The sequence below is a fragment of the Triturus cristatus genome, chromosome 4_2, assembly GCF_964204655.1.
Source record: "Triturus cristatus chromosome 4_2, aTriCri1.1, whole genome shotgun sequence".
NCBI classification, from domain to species: Eukaryota; Metazoa; Chordata; class Amphibia; order Caudata; family Salamandridae; genus Triturus; species Triturus cristatus.
The window spans coordinates 794973645-794990409 of NC_140586.1; the positions used below are offsets into that span (position 1 = coordinate 794973645).

General features: G+C 47.1%; 1 protein-coding gene across 1 annotated transcript in view; it reads right to left on the minus strand.

Moving 5' to 3' along the window:
- LOC146835058 (vitamin D3 hydroxylase-associated protein-like) overlaps positions 1–16765 on the minus strand; it is a 686483-nt gene that overhangs the window by 392118 nt on the left and 277600 nt on the right. The window contains exon 7 of the mRNA XM_085602724.1: positions 486–610. Within this exon, the coding sequence (XP_085458850.1) occupies positions 486–610 (125 nt within the window). The remainder of the gene's footprint in view (positions 1–485; positions 611–16765) is intronic.

Genomic DNA, 16765 nt, shown 5'->3' on the forward strand with positions numbered 1-16765 from the left:
GTTGCAGGCAGGATTGATTTTGTGCAGGAAGGGCTACCTTGCTGCACAAAAGCAATCCTTTCAGGTGCAGATTGCAGCACACATAGAAAGAGAAAAAAACAAGGATAAATGTACATATTTCTCCTCATTACACCTTACCTCGGGTGACGTATGGATTTGATGCTTCCCCAGGTTTACACAAATTTGTAAATCTGGGGCAGTGTCAAATTCCATGGGTGTCGCAAGGGAAAACCCACCGCAAATCCCAATGAATGCCTCTGGGGTACAGAATAAGGCGAGGCAGCGATTTGCACTGCTTTGCCTTACTTGCAATTTACGAGGCCACCCAAACCACGCAGGGTGGCTTTGTGTGGCTTCATAAATCTGACTTAGAGGCTTGCGTCATGCATGTACTACTTTACATGGTGACAAAGTGCCACAGGACTCTAATAAATGAGCCTCTTAGTGTGTTTAATCTAAGTTACTGGATCTTTCAGACTTTCTACCTCCTCCTTGAACGGCAGGGGTGGCACGGTGGGGTCCAGGCGGAACATGTCGTCACACAGGACAGCTCTCATGAACAGGGCCAGACTGTCCACATCCTTAGCCATGGGTCCCAGCATTATCTGAACTGAAATGTGAGATCAGAGAGGTGCATCACAATATTATCATCACAGTTAGACATGAATAAGGACGATTTTTCAGTGCCAAAGCTGCAATGAAAAATGTATTAATGATCATTTGTTTAATATGGCATAGTGTGCGGTGGGGGAGTCTTGTGTCTTAACATTAAACATGCTTCAGAATACAAAGTAAACATGAAAGACAGACTGGCCGCCATTGAAGGGACCATACCATGTCTATACATTTCCACAGTTTGAATCACAGCTTCCTTTGCTTTTTATTGTAAAGCGCTCTGTCACCCGAAAGGGTCTTGTTCGCACTATATAAAACTCTAAAAATAGAATAAATACATAAATAAATAAATCAGACATTAGCCATGCATGTTCCTGCTACTGACTGCAGTATTCAATCACCATCCCACATTTAAAGTATAATAAAATGTTAATCACCTTAGAGTCTTATTTGAATAAATACAAGGCACCCACCATTAGTCACCATCAAGGGTGCAACATGTCCAGTTATTTGAAGTCCTTTTATTTTATCCAGGGGCTCCTGCAAAATACTTCAGGGCCTATTCACAAATAGTAGTTAAGCTGCACCCATTGGACTACGCCTAGGTATCGGTGCAAATGTAATACATTTTGACATTTACCAACATTCCCAGTAGCATGCCTGGAAAGTTAACTAGGCTCAGCTTTCCAGACGTACTTCTGGGAATGTCATGTTACAATTTTTCAAGGGGCCCTATTTCCTCTGTGTGGACTTCTACATAGAGTTAAATTCCATACAAGAAGAACGAAGCCTCATGTGCAAAGGCATATTTTTCTCTGTCCTCTGGACAAACATTTTTACCCATGGAGAAAGCTCTTCCTCTTCACCACCATCAAATCTGTAGGTGATCCATTCCTCTTACCGTCATAGGGGGAGTTACAGCAGTCATTGGCAAATGTTTCCAGGGTGGGAAAGGGTCAGTTCAGAGTTTGGGAATGGCCACAAATGTGCATTTGCGGGCATTCACAAATTTACATGCCTAAACACACCTTGAAACCCCTACTTCCGACCACTTAACTGGGATTTAGGACTGCAGGTTGCTCCATGGTGAAAAAAGCCAAAGTAGTAAATCCATTTGTACTTACCAGGAATCCCTTTATGAATTGCTGGCATGCATAAATAGATTTATGTTCAGTCCTAAATATATGTTTAAGGTTGAAAAGACCTTTGTTAATTGTCCGCTTTATCTATAAACCTCCCACTTTTCCAGAATGGTTACCTACCTGCACGTCCAGAGGTATTGACCAAAAGAGTCTTTTACCATTTTTGGTTCTACTACCGGGGATATATTAATTGCAAAGCATAACTCACTCTCCCAGGTGCATTCACCAGTGAATATGTTAGCGAAGTAAATTAGCAGATGACTAAATTAATCCAGATTTGGGTCTCCCTTCCAGTTATGTACCAGACATCAAATCTCTGCTCTGAGTAGTACCTGTGGAACTGACCTGCAAGCAGCATTGGGGAATTCTAGGTAATCACAAGTACACTGAGTACAGCCATGCCAACATTCTGCCAGTGAATATGTACCAAGATATTTCTCAATTAGTGGACAAATTAGTAATTTAGACGAGTTTCTTATTAGTTGCAAATGTGTTGAATTATACCTATGTTTGCAGGCTGATGCAGTTTTTTAAAATTTCAAACTTTTATAGAGTTCTTTAAAAGACAGTGACGTAGCAACAGGGCGGTGGGGGTGGGTGGTCAGCCCCAGGCGTCACGAGTTTTAGGGGGGCGGCCTCCTCCTGCTCCTACGGGTCATCGCGTTGTTGCAATATGAGCAATTGTCAGCACCCCCACTCTTCAATGCAGCCGACGAGGGGCGTCAAATGAAGTGACAACCATGGGCGCCCAAAGGTCTAGCTAAGCCACAATCAAAATGTAATACAAAATTCAGAGCAAAAAATAGATATTATAATGAATAAAAACAACAACTCAGAGAAGTACATGTCAGATTTTACATATTTTAAGGAGAACATGCATACGTGTAAATTACCATATTGTTGTGCGGGACTGGAGGACGAGGTTACATAATTATGTTACTCAGTGGAGTACGGCTTTACATTATTGTGTTTCTCACTGTCTGGGACACATCTTCAATATACAAGGTGAGTCGATACAACATGTATCATAGTTATAGATTGGATTGGTAGTTTGTTGCAGTGTAGCTGAAAGAAGTAGAGACTTCAGCACTATAGTCCAAGAGTCTTTAGAGTATAGAAGGGGAAGAAAAAGAAAAACGAAAGGAAAAAAGTTGAGTTTGGGGCATCATGAAAGGTTGGTGTTGATTAGTTGGGGGTCCTCTGGAAGAGGGCCGTGAAGAATGGCACCTTGCAGATCTAAGGGGAAATGTGTTTTCTGCAGGCATTTGTCGAAGGTGTTCCATAATTGTGAAGTGTCAACTTAGATATCTAGAGTTTTTATTTTTTTTTGCATGCATTTCCATTATAGATGGCTCATTCCCTCCAGGTATTTATTAACCCCTCTCCAATAGAAACAATTTTGATAATTACTCACTTCAATAAAACTCCATTATGCAATGGAATTATCTACTGTACCCCCAACCCTTTGGTAAATCAATTATACCTTTACATGCTAAACAGCATATAACCAATTCACTAAAGTGAAATTTGGAAAAACATCAGGCAATGAGGGTGGTGATGATTTTGGGGTCACCCCTTACCTAGGGGGAGGGAAAGCAGATACCTTGAACACAAAGAGCATATCATGCTGAATGATTCGGTGGTGGTCCCATCCTCCTAGGACCACCCCAAGCAAAGTTGTGGGCAAAAATACAATGCCAATCAAAGGTCCAGCAAAGCATTATGGGGCGAGATTCTAGAGTTTAGTGAATATTATAGTATTAGCTCTCAGCTGAGCAGGAGTGCCTGCCCCTTGAGGAATTATTTGATATTGGAAACTATAATATTCACTGCACCCTAGAATATTGTTCCATAATGCTTTGCAGGGACATTGGTTGGGATTTTTGTATTTTTTACCCATAACTGAGCTTGGGGTGGTCCTAGGCCACCCCATAAGACCACCACCAATCCTTCAGCACGATGTGCTCTTTGTGTTCAAGGCATCTGCTTGGTTCTCTCCCTAGGTTAGTGGGGACATCAACATCATCACCTCTCTCACTGCTTGCTGTATTTTTATTTTCACATTTGTGACATGATTGTATGCATTTTTGCATGTAATTATCAGGTACCCCACAAGACTTACCTTTGCTTGTGAAGTAATTCCGCAGAGACGACAAGAACGCCCGTCCGTGTACCAACCTGACCCCCCTTGGATAGGAAACTCAACAGGGAAACGGTGGCACCGGAATGGGACGCAGCAGACCAACCGACGGCTCAGAGCTGTTCTTGCCTAACAGACAGATGGTACAGTTCGTTACATGCGTTCTTGTGTCGGACACCAGTGTTGGCCACCAAAATTGTCTTTGTATTAGTTCGAGTGTCTTGTGATAGCCAGGATGACCGGCAAGGACATGATCATGGCACATACGGACTGCTTTTTGTTGACTTGGTACCCCAGGTAAGCACAACCGTTCCCCTTTGAACAGCAATCCGTCCACACAAGTCACCTCTTCGCTGTCTGTGGCCAGGCCTATCGGATCGGACCGCTTCACGTCCCTCTTTACTTGAGCTAGGAAGTCTGTAGATGCTATAACGCCCTGGAAATGTTTTTCAGATATGATGGGAACCGGCTCGGGGTTTTCGGCAGGCTCGTCATGGTCGTCCAGCCGTGAGAGGGCATCGGCCTTGGCGTTGTCCTTTCCAGGTCGGAACGTGATCACGAAGTTATATTCGTTAAAGAATAAGGTCCATCGCAACTGTCGGGCTGTGAGGGCACGGGCTGAACGCAGGAACTGGAGGTTCCGATGGTCGGTGTAGATGGTCACTATGTGTTTGGCGTCCTTCAAGAAGTGGCGCCATTCCTCGAACGCCGTTTTGATGGCTAGCAGCTCCCGGTCAGACACAGTGTAGTTGCGTTCCGCTGGTTGTAATTTTTTGGAATAAAAAGCTACCGGATGTAGTTGTCCTGTGTCGGTGCTTCGTTGGGACAACACCCCTCCTATAGCGTCCTTCGAGGCGTCTGCTTCCACGATGAAAGGTTGCTCCGTGTCCGGATGCACCAGCACGGGGGCTATGGTGAAACGTCTTTTTAGTTCTTGGAAGGCCCTCTCAGCGTTCTGCTCCCACCCGAATGGCACACCTTTACGCAACAAGCGTGTTATGGGAGCCACCAGTGCGGAGAAACCGGTGATGAACCTGCGGTAGTAGTTGGCAAAGCCTAGGAACCGCTGAACCCCTTTTACGGATTCCGGAGAAGGCCAAGACAAGATGGCTTCTACCTTTTTGTTGTCCATGTGGATACCTTCAGGTGTTATGATGTGTCCCAGGAACTCCACAGAGGTGACATGAAAGACGCTCTTCTCCAGTTTGACGTACAAACGATGTCTTCCTAGCTGTTGGAGGACAGAACGCACATGCTGCACGTGTTCAGCGATGTTACGGGAATAAATCAGGATATCGTCTATATAGACGATACAGAAGACATCTATAAAGTCCCTTAATACCTCGTCGATGAAGTACTGGAAAGCTGCGGGGGCGTTACAGAGTCCGAAAGGCATAACCTGGTATTCGAAGAGACCAAACTTCGTCCGGAACGCGGTCTTCCATTCGTCCCCCTTCCGGACTCTTACTAGATGGTAGGCACCCCGCAGGTCGAGTTTGGTATAAATGGAGGCGTCTTTTACTTGATCCAGTAGATTGGTGATCAATGGCAGGGGGTACCGGTTTTTCACCGTGATGGCGTTCATTGCCCGAAAGTCAATGCAGGTCCTCAGATCACCTTCCTTCTTCGACACGAAGAAAAGAGGAGAGGAAACCGGAGACCTGGAATGGCGAATAAACCCGTTATCCAGGTACTCATCCAAATAGGATCGAAGGTGGATGTTCTCCTTTTCTGTGAGAGAATAAATTCTGCTGCATGGTAACGTGGAGCCAGGGATCAAATCTATGCGGCAGTCAAACGACCGGTGTGGTGGCAGGGTGTTGGCTCCTTTTTTATCGAACACCTCTGCCAGATCCTGATATTCCTCTGGTATGGTTGTGTGGGAAACCGACCCCATGCCATCAACGGGTAGTGATCTCGCCTGCACCGAGCGAGCCCCCAGATGATTGTCCCTCGTATAACAGGTCTCACAGCAGTATTCCGAATCCAGGTGAATTATTCTGGCCGCCCAATCAATTCGGGGATTGTGCTTCACCAACCACGGCAACCCCAATATAACCTTGAATTGCGGAGCGTCGATAACATCAAAACTGATGGACTCAGCATGTTGGTTGGCAAGAAGCATGGACATCTTTTCGGTTTGATGTCGGATTGGGCCAGAGGTCAAGTCCGTTCCATCAACAGCCTTGACTGCTTCGGGTTGTTCTTTTGCCACGGTTTGTATACCCAAGGCACTCGAATAACCGGTGTCAATGAAGCTGCCTGTCGCACCGGAATCCAGCATGGCGGTTACCAACCAGGTTCTGCCCGCCTGATTCTGTAAGGAGACTTCGATGCCTACATGATGACTGCCATCGAATACTGCGGGGATCACTGAAGTGTGATACGAAGAACCCAGAGGACGGATCCCCTTGTCTACTGGGTTGTCTCGTTTCCCATCTGATCGCCTTTTGTGATGGGCAACGCAAACGGCCGTCTGCCCCTTGATTTAGAGGGTTTCACTGGACACTCCCTGACGAAGTGTCCGCTTTTCCCACAATACAGACATTGGTTCTGCTTCCTTCTCTTTTCTCGCTCGTGAGCGGTCAACGGCCCTCGTATGCCCCCGATCTGCATGGGTTCTGACGCTTCACCCTGGGGGGAAGCTTCGTCCTTTGTTTTCTCAACGCTTTTTTCTCCAAAGGATAAGAACCGGTTTTCACTGCCCTTCCCTTTCTCGGTCTTTTTTTCCTGGAGACGAAAATTCATCTTCACCACCAAGTCGATGAAAGGACCTATTTCCTCAGGCGGGTCGGGTAACTGTGCGATGAGGTCCTTCAGGTCATCACGTAATCCTCGATAGAAGACTGACACCTTCTTGTCCTCTGGCCAATTAGCCTCGATGACCAGCCGGCTGAAACGGGTGATGTAATGCAGGAGATCTTGGTTGCCTTGTTTTAAGCTAAGCAACTCGTTATCTGCGGCCTGCACAAAGGTGTGGCGAGCGAACATCCGCCGCATGGCTTCTGTGAACGTCGGCAAGTGGTGGAGCATGGGATCGTCGTTTTCTACAAACGAAATGGACCACTGAGCGGCGTCACCTCCCATGTATGATAAGATGTAGGCGACCTTGGAGGCATCATCAGGAAAAGCCGTATTTCTGGCCATGAAATGTAGGTGACATTGATGGAGGAATATCCCATACTTGGTACTATCGCCGTAGAAGCGTTCCGGTGGTGCCAGTTGTACCTGATGAGGTGTTACGACTTGAATGGCGGAGCTCTGAGTGGGAGCTGCGGGGGCCCCCCCAAAGGTGAAGGTAGGCGGCCTCAACAGCCCTTCTTGTATGACTCTGGAACTAGGGGTAGTGCCCCAAGGACTGGAAACCCCGGATGCCATGTGACTCTGGATGGACGTTACATCATGGCGTAGACTAAGGTTCTCGGCTTGCATGGCAGCCAACATGACTGCTATGTCCTGCAAGGTGACTTCCGGGTCGCCCATGTCGTCTGGGTGGAATAGTAAACGTGGGCTTTGAATTCTATCAGGTACCCCACAAGACTTACCTTTGCTTGTGAAGTAATTCCGCAGAGACGACAAGAACGCCCGTCCGTGTACCAACCTGACCCCCCTTGGATAGGAAACTCAACAGGGATGAGATGGACACAAGGATGGGAGCCGATTAAGGACGTAGGGCGGTGGTATGGGAATGGAGCGTGCAGGGTATCCCGGGGCAGCTGGAAAACAAACAATAACAGGATTGGTAACCTAACCCCAGGCTATTCCAGACTATCCCTAAAACACACACAACTGTTCTCTTGCCGGGACTCACCAGTGCTTCTGTTTCCGGAATCCAGCGAGACTCTCCTACTCAAGGTGATTCAGCAGAAGCCCTAACTGTAACCAAATAATAGCGCTCCTGCGCGGCTCCCCCAAAGTAAACAAGTAAAGCGCTCCTGCGCGGTAGTCCCAAAATAAACAAACAAGCGCTCCTGCGCGGTATATCAAAACAAACAAATGTGAGTAAGGCGCTCCTGCGCTGCTCACCCACAGAAACAAGTTCAACAACGCTGCTGCGCTGCTTCTTTGCCGATCGAACTGCTACAGCTGTAGCACTTCAGCAATGGTGCCAGAACGAGAGCGCTCCTGCGCGGGAACCCCCAACAGTGTAAGTACCTTCGTGTTGGTAGCGGACAGAAACACTCCTCCGTCGCTGAAGCCTCGGAACTGGAATTCAAAGCACAGAGCCGGCGGGAAACGCGGAGATAAGGCGTTTACCCCGGAAGTGCTTCCAGGACCAGCCTGTGGCAGGAGAAGAACTAGACCGGGGCTCAGCTTCCAGCCGGAAGTGAGGATCCCGGCAATGTTGTGCGTGCTTCGTGGGATGTCGGGAAACGGCAATCGCCGAGAACCCGACAGTAATAATTGAATCACTTGTTGTTTTACCAAGGGTATTTGAAGTTTTTGTTCAATTAATTGCGGTGAGACAGCAGAATGAATTCTTGTAGTTTATGATCAATTTAGCAGACTTCTGTGCTGTGATACTCTGCCAACTATGCCCATCCTTTGTATGTATGGAGATATGATTGGAGGATCGCCACTGGGATTGTGTGTACGTTTAAGGTGATGGTTAGTAAAAGATCCATGAATCTAAAGTCTGTGTTTGGGACATTTGATGAAGTGTGGGCAGCTAGAATCCCCATGGTGAATGTCACTACATTAACCCCTTCAGTGCCCGCCCCTTTCCCCGCCCTGTGCCGGCCGTTGTATTAGCGGGCGGGGTTTATGACGAGCTGGTCTCGTCATGGGCACAGCGCAACCGCGGCCCATGACGAGACCAGCTCGTCATGGGCATTGAAGAGGTTAAGACTGATGATGGTACAGAGGATGTCCTTGAGTAAGAAACTTTATGCCACAAGGGCTTTATATATTGACAGCTAAAAAACTGAAGTTCAAAGATGTAAGGGGTCTCCTTACAATTCCGACAAATCACTGAAGGGCATATCATCAAGGAGAGGTGATAAAATTATTGCCGCCTTAGTGTCCATTTTCGGGCGAAAAGCGCGCGAAAATGTTATCGCCTTATCAGCAAAGACACGCTATTGCGTGTTTTGCTGACTTAGCGCCTGTTGCATCAACGCCCATCTTTGCATCGCTAATGGAATGCGAAGTGGGCGTAACTCACAGAAATTACCAGGAAAATGTGGCTAAGTGACATTACTCCTATTATCAATCTGCACGCTAACCTGTGCAGCGATGATAAAAGGAGCGTTAACCGCGCTTATCGCAGGTTTCTTTTACCTGCTTTTCTTTTGAATAAACCATGTTAGCCTATGGGTGGTGGTTCATAGGGCTGAGACCACCCAGCCCTATCAACAAGGTATCGCCTGTCGCTGTGCGTTGATCGCTGGATTTCCAGCGATAATCGCACCTTTTTGCAACTATCGCTGGTTTATATATTGCATCGGAGATAAGCATTGCTGATAGCACGCTATCTCGGCGATATAAAACAGTGATAGCCGGCGATAATTATCCTCGCGCTAAGCGTGCTTAGTGATAATTATCGCCGGCTGTTGCTGATATCCCCCCAGTCAGTTAGCCTCAATTTCGAAAATTTGTCTGGGGTTGAAAAGGTTCAATTCTGCAATTACTTATAGATGGGATCAATGTATACTGGTAGTATTTTCAAGTTTATTTTATCATGCACACCTAATTAAAACCATTACATGTACGTTTAAAACCCTTTAAAAGACTGCCATGACACTTCCATGTATTAATTAAAAGAAAACAGGAGACAGTACATAAAATCAAGTTAGGGTGTGCCTAGCTGATACTCGAGTCATGAAAACCCACCAATGAAATTACCATAAAAACAAAAAAGATAGTGAAATCAGTCAAAATTTACACCCAGAATGTTAAAATCGGCCAACACCTGCTTCAAAAAAGCGGATCTCTTGAAACTTTGTCTCCTAAGTGATGTGAGATTTCGTCAAGTAAAAGTGCTCAGCGTGCTGTGCTAACCTCTTGCTTTAAGGTGCTTTGTGCTGCTATTGTGGTATTTTGGTGATGGCTAAAACAGAGGGAATAAGGGGTGTGGTGTTTTCAGTTTATTATACCATCACTGACCTAATCGAACAGCAGTGTAAACGGGTGAAATTAATGGCAGGTCCCTATAGTGGCCCAAGTGAGCCTGAGCAGTATGCGATGTAATAAGTGTTGATGGTTTTGTAGATCTCTGATGCTGAATAGGCTGATTTATTCAGTTTATGGAGAAGGATTGGTAGATCAAGGATTATTAGGGAGCCTTATTTTGTGATATTTGCTATATTATTTAGTTTTAAAAGGAGAGAGTGGGTGGGGTACAGTTCAGCAATTGGAGGGAGTGGTTGATTGTCTTTACGTTGGTCTTTTATAAGTGAGAATTCTTCATTAACCTAGGAACTCCTGAAAGTGTGATTTTTGTCTACTATTCTTTTATTTTTTTTATTTTGTATAACTACATTAGGGTGGATTGATACAATTGGTTCTTTAGAACCTTATCCACTCTGAGCAAGGCTCTGGCTGTATCTAGGAGAACCTATTAGGAGTGAATTTCTATTATCGGCTTCATTGTTAGATTTGCGAGAATGTGACAGTGGGAGAGCTAAGTCTTTCTCAGTGTTGGTCAAAATAGGTGGTTAGCCTTGGTTATCTAGGAAGCAATGCAATCACTGTCGTGCATGCAGTTGTACCAATTTGGAGATCGGCATCTCACTTGTTTGAAATCTTCTCAGAATTTTTTAGAAGACATTCTCAATCGTTTCCCTATTGCATAGAAATTTGGAGGTAATGTTATCTACTGTGGAGTAGAAGTAAGGTGATCATCTGAATGGACTTAAACTTGCTAAAAACTGAATCATAAAATTAATCATGTTATGTTATTTAATCTTATAAGGCACACAGCTACCGGAAGGATTCCCGGCTCCGCCTGACAGGATCAGAAGAAAGATAAGAGATCTATTGATTAAAGAGCCAAGTTTTTAAACCCTTTTGAAAATTCCCATAAGCTGTTTCATTTTTAAGTGACATGGGGAGGGAATTCCCAATAGAGGGGCCCAGACAAGAGAAGAACCGACCACCCATTCGCGACAGTCTGGTCCTAGAGACAGAAAATTTCGCCGGACTGAAGGATCGAAGGAGCAAAAAAGGCGCAGTGGTAAGTAAGGGTGAGCTAAGGCATTCAGTTACTGAGGTGCCTTGCCAGATTTGATCTTAAACATGTAGCTTAGGGCTTTGAATTTAATACGACTCTCCACCCTAAGCCAATGAAGGTCCTGAAGATAACCTGAGGTGGATGCCATTTTGGGAACCTGGCAAAGCAACCTAGCTGCCACATTCTTCCCCACCTGCAATTTGCGTATAACATCCTTATTGACTATGAGAGCCTGGACCACAGTTCTTTTAGTGGGGCCGGGCAACATCCAGAGGATTTTCTTGAGCCATTTAAGGATGGTTAAACAGGTCGAGGCCACCTTCACCGCTTGTTGCTTCATTGATAGCTGGTCATCAATGATAAAGCCTAAATTGCAGACCTGATGTGTCGGTTGGGGTAAAGCACCCATTTCAGAAGGCCGGTGTTGAGGACCCCAGAGATCTTTATTATTCCCCAAAATTAGCACTTCCGTCTTTTCGCCATTGAGTTTGAGCAAGTTGGCTTGCATCCAACAGGCAATATTCCTCAATCCAGTCTGAAGAGAAAATTACTTTGACGCCTGTTCAGCAGAAAGAGAGAAGATTATCTGGGCGTCATCGGCGTAGGAGAAAATAGACAACCCAGCATCTTCAGCATTATTAGCTAAAGGCTTGACATAGACAGGGCTGAGAATGGAGCCCTGTAGTACTCCATAAGGTGATACATGGGTTTTGGACCTGGCCATTGGAGAGAAGACATGGAACGTGCGGTCAGTCAAAAAATCACCAAGCCAATTGAGTGCGGAGCCATTGACACCCATTGATTGTAGTTCTTTCAATAACACGGTATGAGATACCCTGTCGAAAGCGGCACTCAAATCAAGCAGTATAAGTGCCACTGCTTCTCCAGCATCCAAACAGTTTCGCATCATTTCTGTTACACCAAGAAGAGTTGTTTCTGTCGAGAAACCTGCTCTAAAACCAGACTGTGAGGGATGCGGAAACTTTTGGAAATCGACTAAATTAGTTAGTTGTAAATTAATGTGTTTTTCCAAAATTTTGGGAGAAAATCGGGAGTAAAGAAATAGGCCGAAAGTTGGACAGTTGCGGCGGGTCAGCATTGGCTTTTATCAAGAGTGGAAGGACCATAGCGTGCTTCCATTCAGGTGGAACAATTGCTTCTTGTAAGGAAGCATTAAGTAGTTCCATAATTAACTTTAAAGACGGCAGCTCCAGCTTCTGCAGCACAGCTACAGGGAGAGGATCTCTAGGAGAGCCAGATTTAAGACTGTCGCGAAGCCGCTTGAAAGATGTCATATCTAGGAGTGACCAATTTTCAGATTTATTAATGGGTTCGGCAATCTGACAGTCCAGCTGTTGAGTATTTCTTGGCGTTCCCGGAGAGTTCGTAATTTGCTGTATCAAGTTAACTGGCTTAACATTCAGTGACAAGTGTATTTTTTCCACTTTGCTAAGAAACAACTTAGCAAGATCGTCACATTGTAAATCAGTAAGCACAGGGGGAGGGTGGATTGATTAGATGCACGAGACACGGCCATATTATCAAGGAAAGGCGATAACATTATCACCGCTTTAGCAGCAGGAAACTGCCGCTAAAGCTGAGATAATGGGCTTGATAATATGCCCTTGTGAGACAAGGGATGAGTTTTGTCAACTGTAGCACCAGAAATCTATAATAGATTTCTACTGCTGGAGTTGAGGAAATGTTTCTATAATTTATCATACCTTTTCGTAGCCCAGCTTGTAAACTGGTGATGGGCACTCTACTATCAGGTCTGCCTTTCTCATGGTTATTACTAGCAATTTAAATAATCTTGGCTAAAATGTTTTCAAGACTTTTCCTGAGCATCATCTTTTTTTAGGTTTGGCATGAAGAATGCAAAATGCACTATTTGTTCATGCCAGCCTTTTGTGATATAAGAAAAAGGAGCCTTCTGTGGGAAACCTCTGTGCTATATCCTATTTTCCTCTATAGTATTGGCTGAAATCATGCTTCAGGAATGGCGTTACACTATCAGGTTCCTTGTGCTAGTGGAAATGTCGAAGAAGATGCTGTTAACTCATCTTAGCTCGCGGACATACATATAAAGCCATTATAGTTTTTATAAAATGGTCTCCGTGGTCATATTGTCGGAGTGAGGCACGTAGATAAGGCCATGATTCTTTTTCAAAGGTATTTTTCATATCTAATGCACTGCAGCATGGGTGAGTTTATGAACTGGTCTGTTTTTCAATTACATGGAATAAGATACATCTGTTGCCATTAGGTATTCTCTCTTTAACAAAACCTGATTGCAAGGGGTGGATTAGATTTAGAATTGTTTTTCAAATCTCGTTGCTAATACCTTAGCATATATTTTGGCCTCAGCAATAATTAGGGATAGTGGCATGTAGTTTTTAATGAAGGATAGGTCCCCTCTTTAGGAATGACAGAAATCGTGGCTTCAGCGGCTGTATCTGTGAGCCTACCATACAAGGCAAATAGCTGCATTGCGAATTCTAACAGATTAATTATTGCATTAATAAGGCACTTAAGGGGGGGGAGGAGCCTAGAGCTTGACCAAGATGGCCGCGTGAGCCTTGAGCTCCCGCTACCCTCGCGCCCTCCGGCAATCATCCTGTCCTAAATCCTGATTTTCATGCACGGCATCCTGCAGATGAGTCACAGCTGGGGCGATTGACGTTGTCCGGGCTCAGATCGCCCACCGGGGACCGAAGTTGTGCATGGCGGAAGATTGCGGCCTACCTCCGAAGGATGCCAGGGGCTTGCGTTGGCAGGATGCCCGGCCACTAATTGAACAACAGCGGCCTAGGGAGGTGTGAACTGACGGACCGATGCCGCTGCACTTTCACTTTCGCTTTCTCGCCCTTTGTTTGCGCTGGGTTGGGAGTGCTTCATGCAGATCCTCTGTTGTCTGGAAGACCTCCACTCGGTCCTGACTGGCTGCTGAAGTCCGAGTTGACCCTGTTTCCTCTAGCTGAGTGAGGGACGTCCATTTGCGACTGACCGTCCTGCAGTTCGAGATGTCGACCAAATCGGAGGCAGACAGGTCGAAGTCCAAGACTACCAGGCGGGGAGGCTATACCCAATCCAACAATATGGATCGTTATGCCCAGCAGAAAGGGTCACCTGGTGGATCGGGACAGTCGCTGGAAGCACAGAAGGCCGATTCGCCCCCAGCCTCGGAGTTATCATTGCAGGATATCAAGGGGGCGATAGATGGGATGCAAACATCGATTGGGCGACAGTTTGAGGCCCTGGCGCACAAGGTGGACACAATTTTGGTAGATGTCAACTTGATTTGCGCGGACCTGGGCAAAACCAATGAGCGGGTCAAGTCCCTGGACCTCAAGACTACTGGCCTTGCGGACGATGTCTCGGAACTCCAGGCTGAGGTTCGTAAGTTACGAACCGCGAATGACCTCTCCACCCGCCGGCTTGAAGACTTTGAAGGCCGGGCCCGGCGCAACAATGTGCACCTTATTGGGGTCCCGGAAACTTCAGAGGAGCACTCCGTGGATTTACTTGTCGAGGACTTGGTCGTGAATCATCTTGCGCCTAAGGGCCTCAGCAGGTTTTTTGCAGTGGAGTGGGCTCACCGAGTGCCTGGCGGACGGCCTAAGGTGGGAGCCCCCCCGCGGCTGATTGTAGCCCGGATCTTTAATTTCCGGGATCGAGACGCTATCCTGCAAGCATCGAGGGTGACAGGCCCGGTGCCTTTTCAGAATGCCTCCGTGAGCTTCTATCCTGACTTCACCCAGATGGTGCAGAAACAGAGGCAAAGTTTTTTGGGGGTGAAGCGGCGGCTTCGGGAGATGGACCTGAAGTATGCCATGCTTTTCCCCGCCAGGCTACGTGTGGTGTATGACGATCGGACTTTCTTCTTCGAATCACCGGACATGGCAGGGGACTGGTTGGATGCGCTCCCGCGGCGACAGCCTGGCCGGGACAGCGTGGATGGAGCGGAAGGCGACCGAGATGGCCAGAAGTGATATCTCCGGTGTCGGCTGGTTTTTGACTCAGCTCCGGACAGTGACTCGCACCTTACTGCAGTAATGGGAGGGCGGCGGGGGGAAGATAGGAGTTCTTTCCTCCCTTGGGATACTTTTTGTAGATTTGTTTTTTGACAGGGCGACAGGCACACTGCAAGTTAGGGGGGCTTAGTAAGCTGACGCAGGGGTGCAGGGAGGGGGGGGATTCGGGATGTGGGGGTTGTTGTTGGGGGTTGTTTCTTTTTTCTTGCAAGGCGTAGCAATGGTTGTCAGTATTGTCCGATCGTGGTTCTCCGGGGGGGGGTGGAGGTCTCTTTGTGTTCAGGGATGGGGGATAGGGGCTTAAACATACTTAGCTGGAATGTTAATGGCTTAGGGGATCGTATTAAATGGGGGATAGTCCTGCAATTCTTGAAACGGACCTCGCCAGATGTGGTCCTCCTGCAGGAGACCCACCTTATAGGGAATATGTGTTATGCAATTAACAGAAAGGGTTACAAATTCATTGCTCACTTGGGGTTCTCCACGGGCTCCAGGGGTGCGGGCATACTCGTCAGAGCTTCCCTACCATTTGAGGTTGACTCCACCATTGCTGATGACAGGGGGCGCTTTGTGGCTGTGGCGGGGAGGTGGGAGGGCAGAACGTTGGTATTGGTTTCTGTTTATGTCCCTCCAGCCCTGCAGGCCTCCACGTTTGCTGATTTGGGCAAGGCCTTGTTGGAACTCCCCGAAGGAATGCTAGTGGTGGGAGGAGACTTCAATGCGGTTGGTTCTGGAATGCTCGATAGGCACCCGCCCAGAGACATCGGGGGTGCTCAGAAGTGGCTTCCCGACTTTATAGACACTTTTGGTCTGGTAGATTGTTGGAGGCTACGGCACCCCACTCAGAGACAATATACCTTTCATTCTGGGGCCCACGGGAGTCTCTCTCGGATTGATTACTTGCTCACTCTGGCTGCCCACGCCTCTTTGGTATCTGAGGCTAGGCACATGGCACGGGGCATATCTGATCATTCACCGGTGTGGGCCCGTCTTGATAGTGGCCGGGTGGTGGGGGGCAGGGTGGCTCCCATTAACCCCTGGTACTTTCGTGACCCCAAGATGCGCAGTGCGTTGCTGAAGACAGTTGACCACTATTTTCAAGAAAATCAGGGTTCAGTTGAATCTGCGGTGTCCCTATGGGAAGCTTTTAAGACTGTATTGAGAGGGGAGGCCCTTTCCTTGGTAGGGGCCGCCAAGCGGCGGAGAGACGCTGAGGTGACACAAGTGGAGGACGAGATAGCGGCTTTAGAAGTGGCCTTGGGAGAGGATGTTGCAACGGCCACACTGCATAATTTGGGCTTGAAGCAATTGGAATATAGGGACCTGGTGACGAACACTGCCAGGACCCTCAATAGGGAGCAGCAGGGTCGATTGTACGATGTTGGTGATAAGGCCGGGAAATTGCTGGCGTGGTTGGATAAAAAAGAGCGTGTTAATCGCGTGGTGCCGGAGTTGTCGACGGATGGGGGAGAGGTTGTCACTGACCCCGACGGTATAGTTCAGTGTTTCTCGGACTATTTTCGTACGGTATACACCTCGGTCTCGGACAGGCCCACTGAGGACTCGTCAGACCTTCTGCGAGACATCACTCTGCCCTGCCTTTCTGCCATTGATAGGGATGACCTCGATGGGGATATAACTGTAGATGAAGTGGCGTGTGCTA